The sequence below is a fragment of the Berkeleyomyces rouxiae genome (genome assembly GCF_048999995.1).
Source record: "Berkeleyomyces rouxiae strain 22BRR77 chromosome Unknown BrBRR77_ptg000012l, whole genome shotgun sequence".
NCBI classification, from domain to species: Eukaryota; Fungi; Ascomycota; class Sordariomycetes; order Microascales; family Ceratocystidaceae; genus Berkeleyomyces; species Berkeleyomyces rouxiae.
The window spans coordinates 1030533-1048215 of NW_027396502.1; the positions used below are offsets into that span (position 1 = coordinate 1030533).

The 17683-nt window shown below is 53.4% G+C and overlaps 4 protein-coding genes across 4 annotated transcripts; 2 read left to right on the forward strand and 2 right to left on the reverse strand.

The window, feature by feature from the left end:
* Nucleotides 1-509: 509 nt before the first annotated feature.
* Nucleotides 510-1944, forward strand: BROUX77_007596 (uncharacterized protein; the record flags this gene model as incomplete). Its single annotated transcript, XM_073752709.1, has 3 exons — nucleotides 510-735; nucleotides 805-1398; nucleotides 1484-1944. 3 exons carry the CDS (start codon nucleotides 510-512, stop codon nucleotides 1942-1944), a joined length of 1281 nt encoding a protein of 426 aa, XP_073601889.1.
* Nucleotides 1945-2439: 495 nt separating this feature from the next.
* Nucleotides 2440-7287, reverse strand: BROUX77_007597 (uncharacterized protein; the record flags this gene model as incomplete). Its single annotated transcript, XM_073752710.1, has 1 exon — nucleotides 2440-7287. One exon carries the CDS (start codon nucleotides 7285-7287, stop codon nucleotides 2440-2442), a length of 4848 nt encoding a protein of 1615 aa, XP_073601890.1.
* Nucleotides 7288-8269: 982 nt separating this feature from the next.
* Nucleotides 8270-12193, forward strand: BROUX77_007598 (uncharacterized protein; the record flags this gene model as incomplete). Its single annotated transcript, XM_073752711.1, has 1 exon — nucleotides 8270-12193. One exon carries the CDS (start codon nucleotides 8270-8272, stop codon nucleotides 12191-12193), a length of 3924 nt encoding a protein of 1307 aa, XP_073601891.1.
* A 482-nt stretch (nucleotides 12194-12675) lies between these two features.
* On the reverse strand, nucleotides 12676-17604 carry BROUX77_007599 (uncharacterized protein; the record flags this gene model as incomplete). The annotated part of the gene is made up of 3 exons (XM_073752712.1): nucleotides 12676-13524; nucleotides 13921-15247; nucleotides 15326-17604. The coding sequence occupies 3 exons, from the start codon at nucleotides 17602-17604 to the stop codon at nucleotides 12676-12678; spliced, it is 4455 nt and encodes a 1484-aa protein (XP_073601892.1).
* Nucleotides 17605-17683: the final 79 nt, after the last annotated feature.

A 17683-nucleotide genomic window follows, 5' to 3' on the forward strand; every position in this document is an offset into this window, starting at 1 on the left:
ACGCCCACCACGGTACATGGGACGCCAACGACAAAGAAAACAACGACGGGATGACCCTGGAAAATTGGCTGACTGACCAAGGGCTGACTGTGCTGAACCAGAGAGACGAACCAACGCACAGAGCCGGGAGGGTGATAGATCTGGTCGTGGTGCCGCACGCGGCGGTAGTGAAATGGGAGACCCGCATGAAAGTTGTTCCCGGAAGCACAAGCGACCACGAGATACTCGAGCTAGAGATAGAAGCGAGAGCGTCTCGAAAACGACCAGAGGCAAGGTGGAGACTAGGGAAGATGGATATAGAACGTTTCGTGGCGGAGTGCGCAAGAGAGAACAGCGGCCTGGAGTGGCTGCTCACCGGTAGCGGAAGCGGAGCAGACAGAGCGGACGATCTTGCCGGGAGACTAGTCGCAGCAGTGGGAAGGGCACTGGATGTGTCGACACCGAAAACACCACCCAACACCGACCTCAAACCATGGTGGAACGAAAATTGCAAACGGTGCAACGCCAGGATGAGGGAGGCACGCGACAAAACTCGAGAAAGACTGGGAGACCTCACATTGCGAGCGGCATACGTCAAGGAGCAAAAGGCAATGCAATGGGCGGTCGTCCAGGCCAAGAGGGCCCTCATGAGTAAGATCATCAACGGATTCAACGAAACGAGAGATGTATTCCGCGCGATCAAATGGGCCAACGACAAGACCGACAGACGTATTCCACTGTTGCAGAGACCAGACGGTACGAAGACGACCTGCACAGCAGAATCCGTGGCTCTCCTTCTGGAAACCCATACTAAGCCACACACAGGCTCAGAATGGCGGTTTCAGGAGCCCAACCCCGACGCAATTGAGTGGCCCCCTCTGTCTTCGGACGAGGTGAAGGCTGCCATCTGGAAACCTGCGAACACTGCGCCGGGAGCGGACCGCATCCCCAACGAGGTATGGAAAAGGGCGTGGAAACCTCTAGGTAATCTGATAACGGGACTATATAACCTATGCCTAGACAGCGGACACCACCCGAGCACATTCAAGAAAGCCGACCTCGTGGCAATACCGAAGCCAGGACGCCCACGCCAAGCACCACGCTCGTATCGCCTAATCTCACTTCTCCCCACTCTGGGCAAAGGCCTCGAGAGAGCAGTGGCTAGGCGGCTCGCGGAAGAGTCGATAGAGAGAGAAACCATCCCGAGAAACTACATCTGCGCCGTGCCAAAAAGGGCCGTTACCGACATGCTCATTGAGCTCCGTGGAAGAATCGAGGACGCCCAGGATTGGAAAAAGGTCACCTCAATTTTCACATTCGACATCAAGGGAGCTTTTGATGCAGTTGACCCAGCGAGAATGGAGCACCGCCTGATTGAGAACCGCTGGCCAACGAAGCTATGCCGCGGCCGTCGTTATTGTCACCACACCCGAGTCGAGAGCCAGCGCGCTGCCCCAGCGACGCGTGCGCGACGCGGTGAACCGCCTTCTTGGCAAGACTGCAGTGTCTGCGGTCCAGCGCACCAAGGCGGGCAACATCTTGCTGCACGCTGTGGACAGTGAGGCCGTCAAATTGATGACCTCCAATCTGCAGCGCGTGGTCAAGGAGCTGTCCTGCTTTGGCGCCTGCGAGTTCACGCGCGCCACATCTCCCGGCTCCAGAACACACAAGTCGTCAAAGCTCTGCTTTGTCATCCACGGTGTGCCGATTGAAGACGGTTTCGACAGTCTCAAGGAGCTGCCCAAGGACATGGCGGACTTCAACGGCGTCAAGATCTCCGACTCGCTGCGCTGGCTTGTGGTCCCTGCCAAGGGTAAGCAGGCTGGCTCGGTGGTCGTCGAGGCCCTGACCCAGGCTGACTACGACAAGTGTGTTGGCAAAAACGTCAACGTCGGCGGCGCTATTGTCCCAGCAGTGCCCTACGTTGACCGCAAATCTACGACAGACGGCCCCCCTCGCCTATGAAAGAGGGCCCTACGGCCGGACAACGTCTACGCAGTCGCTGTGGTGCAGTGGTATAGCACCTGGCAAGGCTTTTCGGTTGGCTACCGAGAAGTCGTATGTGACGGGTTTCACTAAGTATGAGAGAATCTCATAGTTATGACCAAATGCTGTTTATTATCTTTAACATAGGGAAGAAAAGAAAGAAAAGGAAGAAGAAAATCTAAACTAAAGATGGGGGAACTGGCTCTGCTTTATAGGCGTTCGACAATCCAGTTGTGTGCGCCCCACCAGGGCAACCAGCCCTATGACCCCTGTACAATAAAAGTGGAGCAACATCCGTGCACATAAAAGTGGGTCCCGACCCTTGTGACACAAAAAGTGGGTCGCACCCTGGTCGACTAAAAGTGGGTCCACAAACCCTAACCCGAAAGTGGACCCAACTTCAAATCACACAAAAAGTGGGTCAACATGGATCAGCCCAAAGATGATCCAACATCGGGTCCACGACCCGTAACATTACCCCCCTCCTCTCGTCCGTGTGCGGGGGCCTGTCCGGGCGTCAGCTTCTGGTACGCCCACATCGTCTTCTGTTCCAAACTCGGCTTCAAACATCTCAAGCGCTTCGGTGTCCTCGAAATCAACGCGCGGTCTCCAATCTGGCTCTGCGTATCCGGCCCATTTGACAAGAACTTCTCTGCGGTAGCCTCTTCCAACGCGTCTCTGGCGGCTTCTCAGGATTCGTTCAACAAGGTACTCGGGTTCGCCGTATTCGTTTTCTTCAATTGGCGGCGGTTGCGTGTCGTCCGTTTCTTGCGACGGGAACGGGTTCTGGCTGGCGGGCTTGAGCAAATCGACGTGGAATCTCGGGTGAACATTTGTCGGCACGTCCAACTCAACAACGTGGGGAGAGACAATCTTCCTGACTTTGTACATCGCGTTCGTCCAGGAAAGCTTCTTTGATAGCTGCGGCGTCGAAATATTCTTGAGCTTTAGCCACACGGTGTCTCCGACTTCGAACCGAACCTGGGGGCCTCTCGATCGGTTGGCCTGATCTTCCATGTCCTGTTGTCGCGCTGCCATGGCTGCCTGTGCTAGCTCCCAGCCTTCGTGGAGTCTCTGAATGAACTTCTCGGCGTCTCGGTGTTCTAGCCTTCGCGGAACGGACTCTTCTGCTGTAACTTGCTCGATTGGGCTGACGTGATAACCGTGCGTCAGGAAAAACGGACTCATTCCCATCGAGGTATTCCGGTTGTTGATCGCCAACATGGCCGAGGGGAGCAAGTCTGGCCAATCATACTGCGAATAGGTGATGAACGATCGCAAGTATGTCAAAACTTCTTGATTCATCCGTTCCGTTGCGCCGTCAGTCTGTGGGTGGAAACCTGTCGACAACCGTTGTTCGATACCAGTAAGCTTGCAAAGATGAGTCCAAAACTCGCTCGTCCAGTTAGTGCCTCGATCAGAGACCAGCGCGCGCGGGAAACCATGGTGCTTCCAGTAACACTGCAGAAAACTCTCTGCACATTGTTCGGCCTTCATCGTGTTCATGGCTTCCAAGGCAACACCTCCCGTTAGACGGTCAACAATCACCATCAGGTAGCGGGGATCTCCCGATTTCTTCGCGGGGAGCTCAGTCATGAAGTCTATACCCAGCTCCGAGTGGGGTCGCTGCGGGATCGGAAGCGGCAACAGTAATCCCTTCTTACGCTCGCGCCACACTTTCGACCGCCCACAAACATTGCAGTTCGCACAAAAACGTCTCACATCTCGCGATATACCTGGCCAGAAAAACTCGCGGGACAGAATGGCAAGCGTGCCGTCGCGTCCGGGGTGGCCTGTGATGTGTGAGTCGTGCGTCTTCTGAATCAGTGCCGTCCGTAGGGGTTCCCATTCTGGAACAAACAACTTGTGGCGATATAACAGTGCTCCACGTTGGTCGAATTCGCACTCGGCTATGGATATCGTTATCTTCTTGGTCAGCGACGGGGGAAAACTTCGTTCGCCTGCTGCCAAAGCTTGGTACATTTCCTGCATATCCGAGTCGTGGTCCTTCGCTTGGTCCCAAAGCTCTTGGAGGTGCGGTTGCACAAACAGTCGTGATCCGTCCGGGACATTGTCGGGGCTTTCTGCGATGTCACCAGCTGCCACAGGCACCGTTGCTGTGTGGGGAATCCATTGGTCCTTGATGAGCTTCATGATCCGAGACTTCAGGCGGTCGTCATCTTCGCCTTGCGGAACATCTTGCTGTCGTCGACTGAGGGCGTCGGGCTTTCCACTCTTGCTGCCTGACCGAAACTCCAGCTTAAAATCGAACTCCGAAAGCATCTGCGACCACCGAACCTGGCGCTCCGAAAGTTTGCGAGTCGTCATGAAATACTGTAGGTTCTTGTGGTCGGACAAAATCTTGAAAGGCGCTCCCAAACTCTTAAGTTCGCCTCGCCATTCCTCAAGGCACTTAACCACTGCCAAAAGCTCCTTGTCATGAATCTCGTAGTTAACTTCGGCAGGACTCAACTTCTTGGAGAAAAACGCAACCGGACGCAACTTGCCGTCATCATCAACCTGGGATAGAGTGCCTCCAAGTGCCCAACCAGAGCAGTCGCACTCCACCACCGTCGTTCGGTCTTCGTCCCACATTGCTAAAACTGGTGCCGTGATGAACAAATTCTTGAGCGTCTCGAACGCGCTCTCTTCGGCTTGGCCCCATTTCCACGGGACACCCTTCTTCGTTAAACTGACCAAAGGGGCCGCCACTTCGCTAAACGAGTCGATGAACTGACGATAAAAATTGGCGAATCCGATAAAACTGCGGACCCCTTTGACGTTGGTCGGCGGAACCCATTCTCGTATAGCGGCAACCTTCGCTGGGTCAACCTTGACTCCTTGGCCGGCCTGAATGATGAAACCCAAATACTTCGTTTCCGTAACTGCGAACTCGCACTTGTTAAGGTCCAAACACAGACCCGCATCTCCCAACTTCTTCAGCACGAGCTCGACCTTTTCCATGTGCTCCTTGCGACTACCATCGGTATAAATCAACACATCGTCGAGGTAGGCGGAACAGAAATCGTCCAAATGTTCACGCAGAGTGCTGTTGATGTATCTTTGGAAGGTCGCTGGTGCTCCAGTAAGTCCAAAAGGCGTAACAAGCCACTCGTATAGTCCAAATCTTGTCCGGAAAGCCGTCTTCCATTCATCGCCCTCTTTGACACGAATCTTGTGAAACGCAGCGCGGACGTCAACCTTGGTGAAGTAACGGGCCTTGGCTAACGAACGCAGCGTCTCGCTAATGAGGGGCAGGGGGTAGCGGTCTTTCTCCGTGATGGCGTTGATACCACGGTAGTCGACACAGAATCGTAGGCCACCCCCGGGCTTTCGTACAAACAGGACTGGCGCACCACCGGGCGAACTGCTGGCTCGGATCCAATTCTTGTCCAAGTGATCCGAAAGTGTTTTACGCAGGACCAAGAGTTCATCTCGAGACATACCGTACAGCGGGCCCCACGGGACTTCTTTCTCTTTGCCGTTGTTGTCCTTGGTTAACTTGATAGCGTGGTCGATACCGGGGCGGTTGGGCGGCAAATCTCGTTTCTCATCGTCTAAAAACACGTGGCCGAGGTGCTTCAGTTCTTCGGGAAGCTGCTCGGTAATCTCTCCTAGGGTCATGCGACGCTTAACTTCAAGAGCCTTGTTGATGTCGTGGATCGTGGCGGCGAAAACCTGGATCTCTTCCTTCTTTTTCTTGCTATGGCGAATCTCAGCGGCGAAAACAGAGGCCATAACCATGTTTGCCTTTGCGCCTGGAACATGCGCGTCGAGCCAACCTTTCTCTCGAACCATAAGGGCGTCAGCTCCGGAACCTAGACGAATAACTCGTTCCTTGGCCAAATAAACGACATCGTTGCGCTCCATCCATGGCTTTCCCAAAATCATGTCGTAAGCTAGATTGGGGATAACGTAACCATAGACTGTTTCTTTGCGTCCGTCGATGTCGAGCTCACAAAAGGCAATTTCCGAAATCCATCTCTTCTTTTCGTCATTCTCGGCTAACCGTAGCTCACGCTTCGTTATCGGCATCCGTTGCAAGCCTTTCTTTTTCACCAACGATTCGTTGAAGGCTGACGTTACTAGGCATCCGCTATCGAACAAGGCGTCACAGTAGAAGGAGTTGTCGATAAAAGCTTCGATCAGGAACGGGGACGAATGCATCTGGGAAATCGCTTGTTTGGGGGCATCCGTAATCTTTGTCTTTCGTGGCGAAATAGGTTCATGCCGGTCCTTCGTGGGGGATTCTCTCCTGGTAACCTTCTTGTCGATACTGTGGTTCTCCGGGGTTGTCGTTGCATGTACTTCTGCGGGCGATTCTGCTGGGCGAAACTTCGGGCACCTAAACGAACGATGGCCCTGCTCTAAACAACGGAAACAGGCTTGTCGTAGTCGTGCCTTTTCGATATCAGATTGCGCTCTCCATGGCGCTCGTGGCTTCGGGGGTTCAGCAAACTTCTGCTGGCTCTTCTTTTCTATAATCTTGGCAGCGGTCTCCAACTGGGAGATCAACGCTGCTACTTCTGACTTCTGCTGAAACTGTACTTTCCGGACCTGTACTTCGGGTCCGTCTTCGGTGTCTTCTTCGTCTGTCGATTCTTCCGCGGCTTCAGGGATCGGGAACTCCTCTTGGTCGACTGGCTGTTGCACATACCACGTGCTGCTAGATCCTTCTCTATATCTTGCTTCGTATTGCGGCAAGCACTCAACTCTTCCAGCTATAGTCCGTACTTTCGTCACCCACTTGTTGTAATCGTCGTCGGGTAACTTCTTCGGAGTGAGGTGGTACTGTAATGTGTCGTTGAGGGCCGCATCTATGAATAGGATCTTGCATCTGTCGGGCCAATGCCAACCTCCACAGGCGCTCAGCGAATATTCGTAGTCTTGCAGAAACGCGTTGAAAGTCTGCGCTTCTCCCATTCTCATGGTCATCAACTTCTGACCTGCCTTCATCACAGCTTGCTTGTCGGTGAACTGGTCGTTGATGTGTTCTAAAAGCTTCTCCCAGTCCCAGTCGTGAGCTTCCCCTTGATCGAGCCAAAGATCCAAACGTGGCTGCTGGCTTTGGGGAATACTCATAAAGATTTCGAAACATATTTCGCTGGGAGTGAGGCGGTGGCGATGGCTGATCCGGGCTCTAAGCTTCAGTTGATTGAAGAAACGCTTGAACGAAGAGGGCTGACCATCCCACTGGGGCCATGAGATATTGTGTGTGGGAGAGGGGGAACATTGTTGGCTCGATAACAGCTGATGCACTGACTGTAACAACTGGAACGTGGTAACATCAGGCTGCGGGTTGACTTCGGTCTGCTGGGGCATGGTGGCGACCTGGGGTGGCAACGTGGCGGGGAGGAAAGGCGGAAAACTGGGGGTCCTAGGGCTCAACATGGCATAAGATTGCACTTGCCCAAATAGGATAAAAACAAACAGGTAGAACAGGGATAGGAACATATCCAAATAGAGGGATGAAAACTGTATATAAAACTTCTTGAACGGATCCCGTAACTCCAGGGGATCGTGAGAAAACTCAAGAAGATGTTAAAGATAATATGTGACGGGTTTCACTAAGTATGAGAGAATCTCATAGTTATGACCAAATGCTGTTTATTATCTTTAACATAGGGAAGAAAAGAAAGAAAAGGAAGAAGAAAATCTAAACTAAAGATGGGGGAACTGGCTCTGCTTTATAGGCGTTCGACAATCCAGTTGTGTGCGCCCCACCAGGGCAACCAGCCCTATGACCCCTGTACAATAAAAGTGGAGCAACATCCGTGCACATAAAAGTGGGTCCCGACCCTTGTGACACAAAAAGTGGGTCGCACCCTGGTCGACTAAAAGTGGGTCCACAAACCCTAACCCGAAAGTGGACCCAACTTCAAATCACACAAAAAGTGGGTCAACATGGATCAGCCCAAAGATGATCCAACATCGGGTCCACGACCCGTAACATCGTAGGTTCGATTCCTACCAGTGACGCCAATTTTCTACGAGCAGTCAACCTTAACTGGGGCACTTGGGGTTAGTGCTGCTCGTTGGAAATTCATACCAAAAGCTATTCATGTATTTCCTTTCTGTCATAACTTGGGGATTATATTTGTGGGATCTTAGATGTAACTGCCTCCCTGCCAGGGGATTGGAGTATATTATGTGTAGTAGCTAGCTTGTTTGAGATTCCGTTAAACCTTGATTCGTGTATAGTATTAATATACACCTCGCCATAACCCTGTCAGGTTCCATGCGAGTAATGAATAAAAAAAAAAAAAAAAAACGTCTACGCATCCTTCAGCACAACGTGCACAAAATGAAGGCTGTTCATGAGACAATACTTGAGGCTGCTGCAACCGGAAAGGCGGACATTGTCTGCATCCAGGAGCCTTACACCATAAAACTCAAAGCTGGGTATAGAACATTGACGCAGCCGGGCTTCACCCTGGTTGTGCCGTTTAATGTTAGGAATCTTGAGGCTATGCCTTTGCGCCCGCGGGTCTTGACCTACGTCCGCCAAGGCCTGCCGTTTTCTGTGCTGTTCGAGTTTGGCGATACTGAGAGTGATATTCAGACCCTGCGCATCCTTGCGTCGGAGCCTTTTTCGCTTCTCAATGTCTACAACGAACGCCAGCTGACTGTGCAGCCTGTCCCCGAGACCCAACCCCGCCCCTATACCATTGAGCGCACCAATCTTTTATCGCGCAATATTGACACCAGTACTTTGCTTCTCGGCGACTTCAATCTCCATCACCATTGGTGGAATTCCCAGCGAGAGCATCCCCACGAACCACGAGCTGACTCTTTTGCTAACTGGCTGATGTCGCAGAATGCCACCCTGATTGTCGACGACGACTACGTTGAACGCAACGGCGGCACATACGTCAACAGCAGCACGACCTCGGTGATCGACCTCGCATTTTCCCTGCGGTCTCGACCGGGCCTGTTTACGAACTGGAGGTATCTTCAGGAGACGGGCTCCGATCACCGGGCCATCAGTTTTGATTACGTCAGCACCACCACACCCAAAACCCTAACACGTAACCCGGCGTTCAACACCAAGACGGCCGACTGGTCGCTGTTTCGCAAGGAATGGCTGGCTGGCCAGGCCGACCTTGAGCTTCAGCTGTCCCTGGCAGAGATTTCTGCAGACGGTGACGCAATGGCGCGACTGCTTTCCGAGGCCCTGCAATCTGCTTGTCAGAGGTGCATGTCAGTGAAGAGACACAGTGCCCGCGCAAAGCCATGGTGGACGCCCGAGCTGCAATCACAACGTCAGGCCGCATCGCGCGCAGAGAGAAGATACAGACGAGGCAGGCTGTCGCTGGTTGAGTTTCATTCGATTCGCAACAAGTACACCCATGCTGTCGAAGATGCTAAGTCTACTCACTGGACTACCTTTCTTTCTGACGCTGACAACGAAAAGGTCTACACAGCCTGGAAATACACCAAGCCAGCTACGGCGAGTTACTTCCCCCCCATCCAGGGGCCAGACGGGTTAGCCAATACCCCCGAGGAGAAGGAAAAGGCTTTCCTGACGCTACTGGGTGCTACGTCTAGCGCAGGTGTCGACCCCCGACCTGACGTTGCCGATACACACGACCCCCATCACGACCCCCATCACGACACCCCCCCGAACGACACCGACCGAAGCATATACCCCTGGCCTGACCTTACAGACCACGAGATCAAGGAGGCAATCATGTCCGCCAACGCCAAGAAGGCCCCCGGGCCCGACGGCATGAACGCCAAGATCATCCAGATCGCCTTTGAGGCCCATCCCGCGCCCTTTCTCTCCGTCTACAAAGCCCTGTCTCGCCTCGGAATACACCCCACACTCTGGAAGCAAGCTACTGGGATTGTGCTCGCGAAAGACGGAAAGGCTGATTATTCAGTCGTAAAGTCCTACCGCATCATCTCACTGCTCAACTGTCTAGGCAAAGTGCTCGAGAAAGTCTTTGCGACCCGCTTAGGGTACCTCGCTAATTGCCATGACAGCTCGCTTCTAGACGACACTCAACTGGGAGGCCGCAAACAGCGTTCAGCCATGGACGCCGCTCTCGTATACGTCAGCCACCTGCAGAAGGTCAAGGAGATGAAGCTCGTTCCAAGCACTCTCTTCCTTGACGTCAAGGGCGCTTTCGACCACGTGTCAAAGCCCTGCTTGATGCGCAGCTTACGTGAGCTCGGTCTTCCCCTGGTGTTCCGAAAATGGGTTGCTTCGTTCCTCCAGGACCGTACTGTCGGCCTGCACATCGAGGGTCAGCCGTTTCCGATGACCCCGGTTAACATCGGCATCCCCCAAGGTTCCCCCATCAGTCCTCTACTCTTCCTGTTGTATGCTCGGCATATAGTGGCTCGGGTGGCCGGCGACACACCACAACTTCAGCTGTCGTATATAGACGACTTCAGCGTAACCGTGGCGTCCAAAAGCCCGAGGCGTTCGGCGGCGCTTCTCGAAGAACTCGTGACGGAGCTGCGGGCCAAGGCTCGCGACTACGGCATTGAGTTTGAAGAGAGCAAAACTGAGCTGATCCACTACACCGATGCTGCAAAATGGGCCTCCCAAACTGTCCGAGTAGGTGATGTCACTGTGCGTCCCCAAAAGATGGTCAAGTGGCTAGGTTTCCATTTCGACAACAGACTTTCGTTTAAACAGCACGTCCAGGCACGGACCCAAAAGGCTGAGATCGCGTTCCGCGGCTTGCTTCGGCTGGCTTCGAACACGCGTGGACTGTCCATCGCGGCACTCCGTCAGCTCTACATCTCCTGTGTGGGTACCGTCGCCGATTACGGATCAATTCTCTGGTATGACCCGTCAAAACCCCAGCTCAGTCTGCAAAGGGTATACCAGAAACTGCAAAGCCAAGCTGCCGCCCGTATCCTAGGTACATTCCGCGGTTCACCAACACGCGCCGTCGAAGTCGAGGCCGGCCTCCCGCCCCCCTCTATTCGATTCGCCAAAGCACGCATGGCCTACGCCGCTCGCACTCTCCGCCTCCAACGCAACCATCCCGTCCGTGTTGCGTCCCAACCCGACAAGGACGAGCTTGCCCCCGATGACTCAGACCTGCCTCTCCTGGGGCATAACATGAGTGTCAAGACTCGACTCGGCTGCATCATGCGCGAGTTGAAGCCATTGGTGGCAGGCATGTGGAGACGAGAACGTCGCCGACAGGAGTGGGATAGTCCCTGGCAGCCGCCACTGACCGACCGCATCTCCATCGTCGTCGACCCTGGACCCAAGGAGGACGCTGCCGTCAGGCATGCCCAGTTCTTGTCAAGACTTCCGAACGATGCCGTCACCGTGTATACGGACGGCTCCAAAGAAGGCTCCAGATGCTCACTTGCAGCGTGCGTGGTCGATACCAAAACCGGTGAAATCAAAACGAAAGTCAGTCACCGACTGCAAGATGTGGAGGTTGCAGACTGCGAGAGCGCCGCCATCGTGGAGGCACTCACGCTCCTCGCCAAAACAGAAAAAATAACAAAGCAAGCTCGCCCCTGCTATGTGTTTGTCGACAGCCAAGCTGCCATTGCGCGGCTCCGCAAGCACGGCCACTTCGCGTGGCAGGCCCGCCGCGTCCTCGGTACATTCACGTCGCCAGTCACGGTGATGTGGTGTCCCGGGCACATGGGCATAGCGGGGAACGAGATTGCAGACGCGGTTGCACGCCAGGCTCTCGAGAGTGATGATGAACGCAAGTTCAGCTCACTGGGCAGTGTCTTCGCCAGGGTTAGGAGGTTTACCATGGACAAGTGGGAGACTCTCTGGGCTTTTGAGCGAGACACCGCCGCTGGTCCCTCCCATGGCTCGCACTACCTGCGTACCATCGGTGGTGATCCAGTTCTCCGTGCTAAGGCGCCCAAGGTTTCCGGACCAAGATGGCTAACCTCGGCGTACTTCCAGATGAAGGTGGGTAAAGGCAACTTGTTGCCCTACCTGCTGCTCATCAAGAAGACGGACTCGGACCGGTGCCGCCGTTGTCAAGAACATGAAAGCGAGAGCGTTGAGCATGTGCTGCTGCACTGCGCCGCATTTTCTGCAGAGCGTCAAGAGATGGCCATGGCATTGAGTCCTAAGTCGCTAGATCTCCCGACGCTCTTCAATACGAATAACGGAACCGAGGTGCTGCTGAAGTTTGTTCGCAAGACGGGTTTTTGCACGAAGGCCTGGGTAGAAGGTGTGGGGACAAGAGAAAGTAGTGGTGGGAGGAGAGTGGAGGAAGTTGAGGAGTGAGGAGGAGTTGGTGCTTGTGTCTTTGGACAAATTACTGTGTCGAACACGACGTATTTCCTTTGTCGTTGATTTTTGCTAGAGTTTGTGTGACGGGTTGTCTAAGTACGGAGAAAACTCATAGTTAGGTCCAATGCTGTTTATTATCTTTAACATAGGGAAGAAAAGAAAGAAAAGGAAGAAGAAAATCTAAACTAAAGATGGGGGAACTGGCTCTGCTTTATAGGCATTCAGGAATCCAGTTGTGTGGGCCCCACCAGGGCAACCAGCCCTATGACCCCTGTACAATAAAAGTGGGGCATCATCCCTGTACACAAAAGTGTGTCCCGACCCACTTGACACAAAAAGTGGGTCGCACCCTGGTCGACTAAAAGTGGGTCCACAAACCCTAACCCGAAAGTGGACCCAACTTCAAATCACACAAAAAGTGGGTCAACATGGATCAGCCCAAAGATGATCCAACATCGGGTCCACGACCCGTAACATTACCCCCCTCCTCTCATCCGTGTGCGGGGGCCTGTCATAGCGCCAGTCTGTGGCTCTCCAACGTCATCCTCATCTCCAAACTCGGCTTCGAAAGTCTCCAGTGCTTCCGTCTCCTCAAAGTCGGCTCGCGGTCTCCAGTCTGGCTCTGCATACCCTGCCCATTTGACAAGTACCTCTCTGCGGTAGCCTCTTCCTACGCGTCTCCGGCGGCTTCTCAAGATTCGCTCGACCAAGTATTCAGGCTCTCCATATTCGTTCTCTTCGAGCGCGGGGGGTTGCGTGTCGTCGGTCTTTTGGGAGGGGAGTGGATTCCCGGCTGCTCTCTTGATCAGGTCGACATGGAACTTCGGGTAGATATTCGTAGGCACATCAAGCTCGACAACGTGGGGAGATACGACTTTCGTCACTCGGTATTTGGCGTTGACCCACGACATTTTCTTGGAAATCTGGGGTGTCGAAATGTTCTTTAGCTTGAGCCACACTAGGTCGCCTACTTCGAAACGTTCTTGGCTGCTGCGTGACTTGTTGGCCTGATTCTCCATTTCTTGCTGTCGTGACGCCATGGCGGCTTGTGCCAACTCCCAGCCTTCACGGAATCTCTCAACGAATCTCTCGGCGTCTTGCTGTTCCAGTGTCTTCGGCGACTCTTCCGGTTGGACTTGCTCGATCGTGTCCACATGGTAGCCGTGGGTGAGGAAAAACGGGCTCACCCCCATGGACGTATTGCGGTTGTTGATGGCTAACATTGCGGCAGGCAACAGTTCCGGCCAGTCGTACTGGGAATAGGTAACGAACGCTCTCATGTACGCCAACACTTCCTGGTTCATCCGTTCCGTGGCTCCGTCTGTCTGGGGATGGAATCCCGTGGATAGTCTTCTCTCGATGCTGGTTAAACGACATAGGCTGCTCCAAAATTCGCTCGTCCAGTTGGTTCCTCTGTCTGACGTGAGGGCGTGTGGGAAGCCGTGATACTTCCAGTGACATTGCAAGAATCTCTCGGCGCAATGTGTCGCGGTCATTGTTGTCATCGCTTCAAGGGTCACAGCTCCTGTCAATCTGTCGACAATCACCATCAGGTATCTCGGGTCGCCGGGCTTCCGTGCCGGCAGTTCAGTCATGAAATCGATTCCCAGCTCTGAATGTGGTCTTTCCGGTATCGGCAGTGGTCGTAGTAGTCCTTTCTTCCGTTCTCGCCAAACTTTGGATCTTCCGCACACGTCGCAGTTCGCACAGAAGCGACGTACATCTCTCGAAATACCGGGCCAGAAGAAGTCGCGTGATAGAATGGCAAGCGTGCCGTCTCGTCCCGGGTGGCCAGTAACGTGTGAATCATGTGTACTCTGAATCAACGCTGTCCGTAGGGGCTCCCAGTCTGGTATAAAAAGCTTCTGTCGATATACAAGGGCGCCTCGGTTGTCGAATTCACATTCGGCTATGGATATAGCCACCTTCTTGGTCAGTGTCGGGGGAAAACTTCTCTCTGCGGTCGCTAGAGCCTTGTACATTTCGTGGAAATCGCTGTCCTTCGTCTTTGCTTCGTCCCACAGGCGCTGTAAATCTTGCTGCGAAAATATCTGGTCTCCGTGGGGGACAATGTCGGTTCTCTGAACGATCTCCGCCGGGGACAGAGCTACTGTCGTTGCTTCGGGAAGCCAGTGATCCTTGACTAGCTTCATGATTCGAGATTTGAGTCGCTCATCATCCTCGCCCTGGGGGGTGTCCTGCTCTCGTCGACTCAACGCATCGGGCTTTCCGTTCTTGACTCCTGCTCGAAACTCCAGTTGGAAATCATACTCTGAAAGTGTCTGTGACCACCGAACCTGTCTCTCCGATAGCTTGCGCGTTGTCATGAAATATTGAAGATTCCTGTGGTCGGTAAGAATCTTAAACGGGGCTCCAAGACTCTTTAGTTCGCCTCTCCATTCTTCAAGACACTTTATGACAGCCAACAACTCTTTATCATGGATCTCGTAGTTGACTTCGGCGGGGCTCAGCTTCTTTGAGAAAAATGCAACGGGGCGGAGGCTTCCAGTCTCGTCGACCTGCGACAGCGTACCTCCCAGTGCCCATCCTGAGCAGTCGCACTCTACTATTGTAGGCCGTTCTTCATCCCACATTGCTAGCACGGGGGCTCTCATGAAGTCGTTCTTCAGCTTCTCAAAGGCTTGATTTTCTGTCTTGCTCCACTTCCACGGCTCTTCTTTCTTCGTAAGTCGAACTAGCGGCGCTGCAACTTCGCTGAATAACGGGATAAATTGGCGGTAAAAATTCGCAAAGCCAAGAAAACTGCGGACGCTTTTCACATTCGTCGGAGGCTGCCACTCGCGGATTGCAGCCACTTTAGCGGGATCAACTTTTATCCCCTCTCCGGCCTGGATGATAAAGCCCAGGTACTTCGTCTCGGTCACTGCAAACTCGCACTTGTTCAGGTCTAAACGTAGACCAGCATCGCCCAATCTCTCCAACACAAGGTTCACTTTTCTCATGTGGTCCTTGTGACTTCCGTCGGTGTAAATTAGTACATCGTCAAGGTACGCGGAACAAAAGTCGTCCAAATAGTCGCGGAGCGTGCTGTTGATGTATCGTTGAAACGTGGCGGGTGCTCCGGATAGTCCAAAGGGCGTAACTAGCCACTCGTATAGGCCGAACCTGGTCCGGAAAGCGGTTTTCCATTCGTCGCCTTCTGTGATTCGTATCTTGTGAAACGCGGCGCGGACATCGACCTTGGTAAAATAGCGTGCCTTGGCTAGCGCTCTCAGAGTTTCACTGATTAGCGGCAGCGGGTAACGATCTTTCTCGGTTATGTCGTTCAGTGCTCGATAGTCCACGCAGAATCGCAGACCGCCTCCGGGTTTCCGAACAAACAGGACAGGGGCGCCTCCGGGGGAGCTGCTAGCGCGAATCCATCCCTTGTCTAAGTGGTCTGCGAGCGTCTTGCGCAGAACCAATAATTCATCTCTCGACATGTTGTACAGGGGGCCCCATGGGACCTCTTTGTCTCGTCCTTGTTCGTCTTTCTTCATCTTTATAGCGTGGTCGATGCCTGGTCGGTTGGGCGGTAAATCTCCTTCGCCATCGTCTAGGAAGATCGGTGCTAAATGCTTGAGTTCCTGCGGGAGTCTCTCGGAAATCTGTTCTCTTGTGAGGCGGGCTTTCACTTCGAGGGCCTTGTTGATGTCTTGAATGGAGGCCGAAAACACTTGTAGCTTCTGTTTGCTCTTCCTTCCTCGTCGAATCTCTGCGGCAAAAACTGCTGCCATCACCATGCTTGCTTTGGGGGCGCCAGCGTGCGCTTCACGCCAGCCTTTCTCTCGGACAATAAGTCGGTCTCCTTGATCCTTGAAGGTAATCATTCGCTCTTTCGCGGAGTACACGACGTCGTTCTTCTCCATCCAGGGCTTTCCCAGGATCATGTCGTAGGCTAAATTCGGTATCACGTAACCGTAGACTCTCTCTTTGCGACCGTCGATATCAATGTCGCACACTGCAATTTCTGAAATCCATCTCTTCTTCGTGTCGTTTTCTGCAAGTAGTAGCTCTCTTCTCTTCACGGGGATACGCTGGAGACCCCGTCGCTTGACTAAACCTTCGTCAAATGCTGATGTTACCAAGCATCCAGTGTCGAGCAGTGCGTCACAATAAAAGAAGTTGTTGACGAAAGTCTCGATCAAAAACGGTGTGGAATGCATGTGGTTGACTGCATCAGCATGGACGATGTTGGTGCCGGTTCTCTTCTTGCGTCTTCTCTTCTTTAAACTCAGGGGCCGAAATTCGTCTGGGTCTACTCTTGTGTCCGCATCGTGTGGAACACTCTCGATAATCTCGTCCATCGGCTCTGAAACTTCTGGAATCATTGCATGGTTCATTCTCGCTGGTCGACGACTCGGGGCAAACTTCGGGCAGTCAAGAGACCGGTGGCCCGTGGCAAGGCAACGGAAACAGGCGTTGCCAGACTTTGCTTTCTCTTTTTCATCTGCAGATCTCCAAGGTGCACGGGGTTTGACGGGACGGGTGCGTTGGCATTCATTGCTCGGGAGCGGCGTGTGGAAGGCGTTGACACTCATTGTCACGTGTTCTTCATCATTGTCGGGGTGCGGTTGCTGGTCCACGACGCTCGGGGTTACAACTTTGGCGGACATTGTTTCTGCTTTCGTCTGGCTGTACCACGTCAAAGTCTTCGACGGGTCCTTGGAACTATATCCTGGTAGCGCTTCCACTCGTCCCGCTACTCTCTTTACTTTCTCAACCCATCTTGGGTAGTCGTCGTTGGGGAGGTTTTTGACTGTGAGGTATACCTGAAGTGTCGAGTTTATGGCGGAGTTCAGGTGTAAAATCTTAACGCGGTCGGGCCAGTCCAAACCTCCACATAAGCCAACTTGGTGCTCGAAATCTTGTAGGAAAGACACAAAACTCTGGTGACTTCCCATCTGTATAGCGCAGAGCTTCTGGCCTGCCTTCTGGATCGCGTCCTTGTCTTCAAACTGGTCGTTGATGTGCTGAAGAAAACTCTTCCAATCCCAATTGTGTATGGCGCCATCGGTGAACCATTGTTCTACTCTCGCTTGTTGCTCAGCGTGAATACTCATGAAAATGCTGAGACAAATTGCTTGGGAAGACCCGATGACGTGAGCTGCGATTTGCGCGCGGACCTTCAACTGTTTAAAATATCTGGGGAAGGACAAAAGCTTTCCATCCCACTCTGGCCACGGTGCGTTGTAGCGGTGGTTAATCATCGGTTGTGAAGGTGGTAGGGCAAGTGCAGGCGCGGGAGGAGCCGGGGCTTGTAGTTTCGCGTGGTTCTGTAGTATCATCTGGACTATTGCGAGTTGCTGAGGCGTAAATACCTCTAATCCTGGGGTATTGGTGGGCTGCTCCTGTTGGGAGTCGCGGGGTAGCCCGGACAGAACATCTTCTGACTTGTCGTTCATCGTTAAAGTATGCTATCTCACGGCCTGAATGCGAGTCTTAGCTTCTTTCGTCACGTGCGGAACGTGGTATTCTTCGCTT